This window comes from Eublepharis macularius, chromosome 18 (assembly GCF_028583425.1).
Source record: "Eublepharis macularius isolate TG4126 chromosome 18, MPM_Emac_v1.0, whole genome shotgun sequence".
Classification (NCBI taxonomy): Eukaryota; Metazoa; Chordata; class Lepidosauria; order Squamata; family Eublepharidae; genus Eublepharis; species Eublepharis macularius.
In genome coordinates, this window is record NC_072807.1 from 10,474,815 (window position 1) to 10,484,899 (window position 10,085).

Genomic DNA, 10,085 nt, shown 5'->3' on the forward strand with positions numbered 1-10,085 from the left:
CCCCCCCCTTAGTTGTTATTTCTAGGAGCAAAACAATGTAACTAAGGGGACAAGAGGTAACTTAAGGAAATAACTTCAAAATCATCCAAACATAAAAATAACTGTGCTTATTCAAGTTATATACTCCTCACCCTAACAAGTTATAGAAAATAAAATATACATAAGAACTTGCTTGCCAGTGGAAGGAACCTGTCAATGCAAAATACCATGTCAGATCACTGGACAATTCTTTTACACATTTCAGACACAAGGCTGCAGTTTTCCATGGCAGCCCAGTGTCTCTCACAGTGACAGTGAAGTCCTAAGTGGAGTTACTCCAGTCTAAACCCATTGAGTTTAATGGGCTTAGACTGGAGTAACTCTGCTTAGGATTTCACTGTAGTTTTGCCCTGTTTTTTTCTTGAATATCTAAACAGAGATCAAATTTGTGACAGGTCAATCACAGTAATTTTTTTTAAAGAAAACTTAATTTTAAAAGGGTTTTGCTGTGGAGAAAAAGCACAGTAAAAATGAAACCAAACTAAGAATATACAGTTGACTCTGCTGAGTGACTTCAGGGCAATGGTAGCTTGTTTCTTTGCCAAATTAGTGGGTAATTTCAGATAGGAACATAAATGGAAGTAATGCGCAGGCACTAACTGTGAATGGGATGCACCCAAAGAAGTCCTTCTCAGCCAACACGTTATCGATCAGGCTCCTGTTCTGTCCTTCATATTCCAAAGTGATGCTTAGAGACACAGATTCATTCAAGTGGCTCAGATGGACACAGATCTTCTCAGAGGTCTCAGCATGGATCAGAAACGGTACCAACACCAGGTATTGGCTGGAAAGGAAAAGACAGTCCCATTGGAGGATCTGGGAGTGGTTTGCTGTGATAAAGTAGGAGGATGTACATGACAGAAAAAAATGACGTTTATTGTCCCAGTGTTTATTTCCCTAAAAGAAAGAAAAGCACGCACGCAAGCAAGCTCGCAAGCTCGCAAGCAAGAACGAAAGAACGAAAGAAAGAAAGAACGAAAGAACGAAAGATCGAAAGAACGAACGAACGAACGAACGAACGAACGAACGAACGAACGAACGAACGAACGAAAGAAAGAAAGAAAGAAAGAAAGAAAGAAAGAAAGAAAGAAAGAAAGAAAGAAAGAAAGAAAGAAAGAAAGAAAGAAAGAAAGAAAGAAAATTGTGACTGGAATACGATAACTTTTCGGGGTGTGTGCATGAGATCACATTCATTCCATTTTTGTCTCTGGTGAATAAGATTTGCATGTTTGTATAAATGTTTTAAAAACCAGCCACTCCAGTTTAAACAACCATGAGGTGGGGAAAGAAACATATATTTGTTGCCTTTGGCAAGAAAGAACTCTCGCAAACCACTGCCTCTCTGCCCTCATTAGAAACACTTTACCGAGAGATCTGTGAGCAGAACTCCAGGGCTAAGTGGGTGCAGAAGCTCCCACCCGGATTGCAGTGTCTTTGCAGACTGATAGAGGGAAATATGGGCAGGAGTAACTGTGCCACTTTCAGAGTCATACAGAGAAGGAGGTTCTGCCCCTTATGCACAATGTTTTAAGGCGAACCAGTGTGTATGTACATGACGGGGTGGTGGCTTTGCCATCTCTGCCCTGACCGACGTGCTTTCATTGGAAGGTGTGCATAGGTCCTAGATAGGCACACACACCTTAGTGTGATCAGGAATCCAGAGAAAACAGATACCACTTCTTCCTAGGCACATACCCTGACCTAGGCCATTTCCACATGACTTACCTTCTCTCGGAATGACGCGGAACATCGCGCAAAAAACATGGAATATCGCATTTTCTCATGCGAGATTTGCGTGACATCGAGCAAATCTCGTGTGAGAAAACATGATCTTCCGTGTTTTTTGCGCAATGTTCCGGGTCATTCTGAGGGAAGGTAAGCCGTGTGGAAACGGCCGTTGACACTGTGATGTCCCTGCCTCCCCCAGTTCTCTCTGAAATGTTGTTTAAAGGGCTGATGTTCTGTACATAAAGTGAATACCAAATTTACCATTAGCTCGGGACTTTGTGTACACAACTCCATTGCTGTCATCCACTCGTCTATGTTTTTCTGCCAAGTGACAAAGGAGACTCTGATCATGCTTCTGTGTCTGAAATCCAGGGACATGACTGGGATTCTACCTACCACTTGATAGGACTGATGGGGTGAGCAGCTGAGGAAATGGTTCTGCGGCTTAGTCAATGGATGCCTGTGTTCAGAAAAAGACGACAATCCTGCTGTGAAGAGTCTGATCGGTTCCAAAAGAGGAGCCCACATGGTGTAGCGTTGAGTGTGCTAGACTAGCATTTGAGGACCCGGGTTCAAAACCCTCCTCAGCCATGGAGATTGCTGGGTGAACTTGGGCCAGTAACTCTTTCTCAGGGTTGCTGTATGGGAAAATGGGGGAGGGGAGAGCCATGTGTGCCATCCTGAGTTCCTTGGATGGGGGTCAAGATAAAAATAAACTCAATCAATCCGTCAGTCAACAGAGACCCACTGGATGCCCTTTGGAGAGCAACAGCTCAGCCCAGTTACTGTTTCTCAGTGTCAGTCTCTTGCAGTTAGGTCCCTTCAAGCTCTCCAGAGTTAACACACAAGTGTTCGAGATGAAGCAACTTTAATGAGATCCATACAGTTCAGGGGGTTCACACAAAGGTGGCAATTGGCAGAAGTGACAATTCAAACAAAGCCATTACTAATTATAGGGGAACTTGCTGCCCTTTGGGGTCCATTGACATTCTGACATGAAACCCCAAAGCAGCTACATGGGAACTGATTAGTTTAGACTAAATGAAGCACAAAGTGAAAATATCCCAGTCTCTGGGGATTCGTTTTCATTTTCGCGGCCATGTCGGATGCTCCTCTCGGCAGGTCCGAGAAGAAGCGGCTGAGCAGCCTGACCGGGCGGCTGATCTGCAAAGGTTAGCCCCCAGGGCTCCCAGGGAGGGAGTCTGGGTCCGGGATGCGACGGGAAGAGCCCTCTGGCAGATCGAAGCAGGGGGTAAATTGCCCGTTTGTCCCTATGGAGGCCGGCAGACGTGCGCGGCACCTTGTGTGCTGCCGGGCCATGGAAAACGGCAAAGAACAGGATTAGGCGGAAGCCTGTAAGTAAGCGAATCCCTTCTGTTACTACAAGCGCATGTGAAGGAGTGGTGGGATCTGAAGTTTAGAAGATTCGGATTCCCCCCCCCTCGCAGAGTCTCGGAAGATTGGCGGTTCCCCCCCCCTAAAATGGCAGCAAAAAAGCAGAGTCCTGCTTTGGGCAAGTCAGTTTCGGCTGCCCTGCAGGGAAGAGGCGAGTCGCTTGAGGAACTGGTGAAAAGATCGGTTATCGAAGCCATAAAACCCTTTGTTGACAAGCTGAATGAAACAGATCAAAGGGTGGGCTTAATTGAGAGCGATGTGAAAGCCATCAAGGAAGCAGCGGGGGGGGGGCAGAGAAGTCTGCTTGGGAAAATGCGTCACTTATGAGAGCAACGAACAAGGAGCTAAAGTTGGTGGAAAACCAGCTGATTGGGCTGCAAGTGGAGCGAACACAGACCATTTTGCGTCTCCAGAATGTTAAAGAGGAGGAAAATGAGGATTTATGGGATCTTGCCTCTGAACTTTTAGCGACACCTGCAAGGGCAACTAAAGAAGAAGTAAAAAGCGCCATTTTGGGAGTCCGTCGGGCATCTTCAAAATATGCAATGAAGCGGCAGCTGCCTCGCGAGATTGTTATTGAGTTCTCATCCAGGAGGGTCCGGGACAATATCCTATATAACTCATATAATGCGGAGTTGGACTTTCTGGGAAATAAAGTCAAGATACTGAAAGACGTTCCATTTTTAGTCCGGAAGAGAAGGTTTAAGTATAAAAAGCTGGCAGCTCTTTTGAGGGAACGTGACATAAAGTACAAATGGCTACTTCCGGAAGGAATCGGGTTTAGTTATAAAGATCAAGCTTACAAGATTAATTCGGAAGATCAGCTAAGGGATGTTGTGGACAAGAATCCAGAATTTGGGCCAGACACCAAGCAAAAAGAAGAAGATTTGAAGCCTGAAGGGAGGGGGGAGGCAACGAGCGCTGTGGCTGTAGCTGCTCAGAGAGAACTGCGTCCGAGGCCCGGGGGGGGGGGGAGATTTAATTTGAACTGTAATTTGTATTTTGTAAGATCAACCATTCCATCATTACTTTATTAAGCTATTTTCTTTAATTATGGCAGTATGAAGGGAAAGCATTGAAGTGTAGTGTTTAGTGTTTGTGAGTTGCCTTCCCTATTTTTCCACCCCCCTTCCCCCTCTTTTTTTCTCTCTCTCTCCCTTGTACTATTGTAGTTTTTTGTAGTTTATTGTTCTAGATGTTAAAATAAAAAATTATTAAAAAAAAATATCCCAGTCTCTGGGAAAAGATCCAACGTTCACTACTAGCAGCTCGCCTTCAAGGATACTCACTGTAAAAGTGAAAGTACATATTTTCAACAGATAACGGAGAGGCCCCACCGGCTCTCCTGCATTTTATGTTAGCAGTTAAGTCATTCTCAGATGACCTTTAGCAAAACAGTAATGACCAGTACAGAATGCAGAATACAATAATGGCAGGTGTGCTGGCATACATGACACTCAGCGTGTGGTGCTCACAAATAATTTGCTTTTCAAGACAGAGGTTCCATTTAACTTATCACACCACGTTTTTTCTCAGTGAATTCCACAAATTAAATATGGGCTGATTCCGCACACGTTGGATAATGCACTTTCAATGCACTTTATCAATCGTTTGAGGTGGGTTTTTTGTTCCGCACACGAAAAAATCCATTCCAAATTATCTATAAAGAGGATTGGAAGTGCATTATCCAAAGTGTGCGGAATCAGCCATGAATTCTGTGGGAGGGGGAAAGATCTTGGGATTATAATGAAAATATCAGTTCAGTGCACTAGGACTGCCAACCTCCTGGCTGGAGATCTCCCAGAATTACAACTGATCGCCAAGCAACAGAGACCAGTTCCCCTGAAGAAAGTGGCTGACCTCTATGGCATTATACTCCACTGAGGTCCCTCTCCAAACCCTGCCCTCTCCAGCTTCCACCCCACAAACCTCTAGCAATCTCCCAACCCAGAGCTGACAATTCTAGCGTACACCCGATGTGAAAAAGATTATTAGAAGAGGACCGGAAAATAACACAGCCAATATTGTAAAAGCATATATCTATGGTGCAGCCTCAACTAGAGTAATGTGTGCACTTCTGGTTACTGTATCTCAAAAAGATACAGCAACAGCTGGATTGCACAGCTGGAAAAGTGCAGAAGAGATAAGCTAAGATGATTAAGAGGTTGGAGCACCTTTCCTGTGAGGGAAGACTAGATGGTCTTAAGTTTAAGTTTTGAGGAAAGATTGTTAAGGGGATACATGGCAGAAGTTTATACAATTATGTATGAGGGGGGGAATGGAGTGGGGAAAAATTTCCCCCTTTCCTGTAATACTTGAACTCAGGGAACTAATTGATTTTTTTAAAGACTTTTTATATTTATTTGAAAAAGAAAATACAAAGAAGTACAGGTTCAACAATTAAATAGTACATGTTACTATGTACGCAAGGAGGGTTGGAATATTATAGAACGTTGATGTTACTATGTTAAAGATATTTAACATGTATAATTACTGAAGAGTTGAGAAGCAATATCCTAATTTACTGGTATAAAAAAATCTCATACAGTTGGTACCTTTTACAATTTGTCTGATTGTCTAGGTTAGGAGCCATTTTGTCTAAAAAAGATGCCATTTTCCAAACAACTTTGTTTGAGGTCCATGGTTTCCTGAGCGCGCAACGCTATCTGATATTTTATCTAATATAAGAAATTCCCATGTTTTTACATACCATTGGCTTACTGTTGGAGATTGGTGTCTTTCCCTTTGGCAGCTGTTAAAAGTGCCACAATGAGTTCTTTTAAAATATTTGGTATATTTGAGTCACTGCAATAATAAAACAGTATTGTCTGGGGTTGATCATTTTGATTTGATATAGAATTTGTTGCCAAAATTCCTTACTGGTAGTGCAGGACCACCAACAATGGAGAGAAGAACCCTGCGCACAACAAGATTCCCAGCACAGAGGCGAAAAAGGAGGGTTCGTATGATGCAATCTGACCGGTGTACCTTAACAGTATTTTATAAGATAGTCAGTGAAGTTGATGAGCAATAGTTTCAGGATGGACAGCCTGCTGGAATATTAAATAAAAATATGGGTATGGCCAGAAATGCACACCGTGGCTGTTCTCCAAATATGAAGGTTTTAAATTTTAAAAGAAGGGTGCTATCTAAAGTTTTTCTATTCCATTCATCTTTAAACTAAAGGGAACCTCCATGTCCAGGGGCAGTCATTCTCTGAATGCCAGAGCTAGGAAGCTGTCCGTTTGTTGGCCCTCTAGGCAGCTGGTTGGCCAATAGACATTCTTACATTACGGTTAATAACCACGGACAGAACTCTCTTCCCTGCATTTGCCTCACTCTTTTAAAAAACCACTTGAGAGTTTGCACCACATCTTGAGCTGTGAGTTCCACGTTAAACATGTTGTGTTTAAAATCCCCCTCTGTAAAGCGGTGTGGAGAGAGCATCAGCGTAGCACACTCTGGGAAGTTAGCAGAATGGAGCCATGGGCCAAGCTAGAAGTGACGAATTACACTTGAATGGCGAGTGAACAGACTCACATGTATTCTTCTCTATTGCGCTCCACTTGCACTCCACTCCATCACGTAGTGAACAGACTCACATGTACAGAGCTACAATTACCCTTAAATTACCCAATTACCCATGTAGTGATTGAGTGGAGTGCGAGTGGAGTGCAAGTGAACAGGGAGGAATACCTCTGAGAGCCAAGCTACAAGTGACAAATTACACTTGCCTGGCAAGTGAACAGACTCGTGTGTATTCCTCCCTGTTCACTTGTCATTCATTTGCTCTCCGATATATTGTCGAAGGCTTTCATGGCCATAAAACGATGGTGGTTGTGGGTTTTCCGGGCTGTATTGCCATGGCCTTGGCCTTGTAGTTCCTGATGTTTCGCCAGCAGCTGTGACTGGCATCTTCAGAGGTGTATCACCGAAAGACAGGGATCTCTCAGTGTCAAACTGTGGAGGAGATGTTTGCAGGTGATTTATATCTACTCACAAAGGTGGGTTGGGTTGTGTCATCCTGTAAGAGTTTCCCAGGGTGTGGAATGCTAATGGAGGGAGGCTTCACTGTATCCTAAGGAGCATATGGATTGGTGCTTGATATGCTAATCTTCTCTGCAGGGCTATTGTGGGTTGTAGAGTCTTTTGTTAGCCTGGTGTTTTTCAGAACTGGAAACCATGCTCTATTCATTCTTAAAGTCTCTTCTTTCCTGTTGAAGTTTTGCTTATGCTTGTGCATTTCAATGGCTTCCTTGTGCAATCTACTTGATCAAGTGGAGTGCAAGTGAATGGCAAGTGAACAGGGAGGAATACACATGAGTCTGTTCACTTGCCAAGCAAGTGTAATTCGTCACTTGTAGCTCGGCTCTGAGTTCACTTGCCATTCAAGTGTAATTTATCTCTTCTAGCTTGGCCCCATGTGAGAAACAAGGACGAGAAAACAAAGCCCCTCCCTAGCCCTCCCACTTACGGTTCTGGGGTCGATGTTGAAGCCTCTCCAGGAATCAGGAACAAGAGAAGGAGCAAGATCCTCGGTCCCACAGCAAACTGGTCCTTCCCCATGCTGCTTAGAGGTAGCTGGCACACAAGTTGGGCAGAGGCTGGTTTTGTGCCCTTTCTTGCTCCCTCAGGCACCAGTCTGCCAGCCTCTTTATACCGGCTCTCTGCAAATAGCTTGCACAGCATGTGAGATAAAGGCTGGGGGCTGGGAGGGACTCTCTGGAGAGAAGAGGGAACCTCAGCCTTCACCTCTGAGTCACACAAAGCCGGTTCCCTGGCAAAGGGAAAGCAGCAGAAGAAAGGGCTTCCTTGATGGGCCTGCGCTTGAACCAGTCACGCTGCAGGGAGACGGGGCTCCAGCAGGCAAACTTGTCCATCAGCAGGAAAAAGATGCTTCGCTGATTATTCTGCCCAGGATTCCTTCCAGCAAATTCCTCACAAAGCACGTGGGTGAGGCTGGCACCAAGTTCTGTGATAGAAATTACCTTACACTGACAAATAATTCTGGAACGGACAATTTTCCTTGCCATGAGATCCCACTGGACCCCTATGCAGCACTCTTTCCTTGCCCCAGTAAACAGAAAAGAAGAATGTGCAGTGCCCTGCCCAAAGGTCTGGCACAGTTTTGGTAGGTGATAGACGAAACTGCCCCTCTCCCACCAGAAGGGGAGGGGCAGGAGCTGCCAAGGTCTTGCTGCCCTCCAATCATCCCGAGCATCCACTCAAGCATTGCCAAGGGTGGCCAAGCAAGGAAAAACATACAGTTCAGGCACTGGATGTTGCACAGGCAGAATAGCCACATACTGCAACAGAGCCCCCACCAAAAAGGCGCTGCCGCTAATTCTACAGATGCCACCAACAGAAGGGACGATCGGAACCCAGTTCCAGGTTACAAGGCAGCTTGAGCAAGGCATAAAATCTTCCATTCACCTGGTGGGGATTACAGGTTCAGACAAATTTGACAGCCTGGAAGCCTTCCTCACTCTGCCCTTCACCGCAAGAGAGGGCCATTTAATTGGTGGACGGGGTACTTCGCTTCCCTCTTCTTGGAGACCGTGACAAGAGGAGGCAGTTCCTACAAGGATGTGAAATGGGCAGCAACCATAGCAGGCTCCGTGCAGATGCAGTGGGAGGGCAGGAGGGTGGGTCATGCAAACTGCACTGTCTGAACCGCAGGGCATGGGCCAGTGAGCTTTCGAAGGCCAAAACCAACATGCCATGCAGATTGCAGGTGGTTCGACCCAGAGTTATAATAGAGGATCTATTTGCAAAATATTAAAGTCCTGGAAAGGACTCGTTTTAAACTTGCATGGATTAATTTATCGCAGTGCTGCCTGCCCATAAGCACAATTGCAGCTCCATCCAAGAGGGTGGCCAGAGGAGAAACTTAGCCAGCCTCCTTCCCAACACCAGACAGATGATGTTGCCTCAGAGCAAGCCATTTCCACAGATAGTCAAATAAAAGCTCCGTTAGGCAATTTCCTCTGGGAGATAACCTAGCCTTCACCTGATTTCTGGATGTGGCCCAAGGCTGAGCAAAAGCAAAGGTGAGTGTTTTAATTAGAGGATCTGTCAACAAAGTGTCTAACCATTCACTGTCCCAGCCTTCTCTCCTCCTCACAATTTGTGTTGACATTGCTTTCCAAATAGCAGGGACTCTTGCGGGGCCACAAAGACAAATGAGTCTTTTTTTAGCCATAGGGCCAAGCTAGAAGTGACGAATTACACTTGAATGGCAAGTGAACAGACTCACATGTATTCCTCCCTGTTCACTTGCGCTCCACTTGCACTCCACTTGATCACATAGTGATCACTTGCTATTCAAGTGTAATTCATCACTTCTAGCTTGACCACCAGAAACATCTTATACAAGGATGGTCAAGTGTAGGGAGACGCAATGTTAGCCAGGGAGCCTAGTTTAAAAAGGCAGAGCCGAAGGTCAGTTTCACCTCTCCACACAGAGCCTGCAGAGATCGCTCCTCAGAGGGTTTGTTAATTTCATCTTCGCCTCCCCAAAGGGGAAGTGAAATTGACAGAGACTTGGGGAAGGCGAAGATGAAATTAACACACCCTCTGAGGAGCCATCTCTGCGGGCTGTGTGTGGAGAGGTGAAACTGACCTTGGGCTCTGCCTTTTAAAACTACGCTTCCTGGCCAACATCGCATCTCCCTACACTTGAGTGTCCTCATGTAAGATGTCTCATGTAGAGAGGTTGTTAGTGAGTCATACACGACGGCTGCCCTGAGTTGGGGCCTTTCGATCCTTCAGTGGCCAGACTGGCTCCTGGTGTGTGCCCTTCTGAGCCTCCTACTTATGTTTCTGTATGATGACTCTCTTTTCCTTTTACTACCTGAGTAAAACTATGGGCCAAGCTAGAAGTGATGAATGACACTTGCCTGGCAAGTGAACAGACTCACGCG

At 45.3% G+C, this 10,085-nt stretch overlaps 1 protein-coding gene across 1 annotated transcript in view; it reads right to left on the reverse strand.

Annotated features, from left to right (window-relative positions):
* LOC129345705 (alpha-2-macroglobulin-like) overlaps window positions 1-8,250 on the reverse strand; it is a 91,146-nt gene extending 82,896 nt beyond the window's left edge. The window contains exons 1-2 of the mRNA XM_055002931.1: window positions 7,637-8,250; window positions 640-823 (exon numbers count right to left, since the gene is read on the reverse strand). Coding sequence (XP_054858906.1) covers window positions 640-823; window positions 7,637-7,851 — 399 coding nt within the window. The 5' untranslated portion in view covers window positions 7,852-8,250. The remainder of the gene's footprint in view (window positions 1-639; window positions 824-7,636) is intronic.
* Between the last annotated feature and the right edge of the window lie 1,835 nt (window positions 8,251-10,085).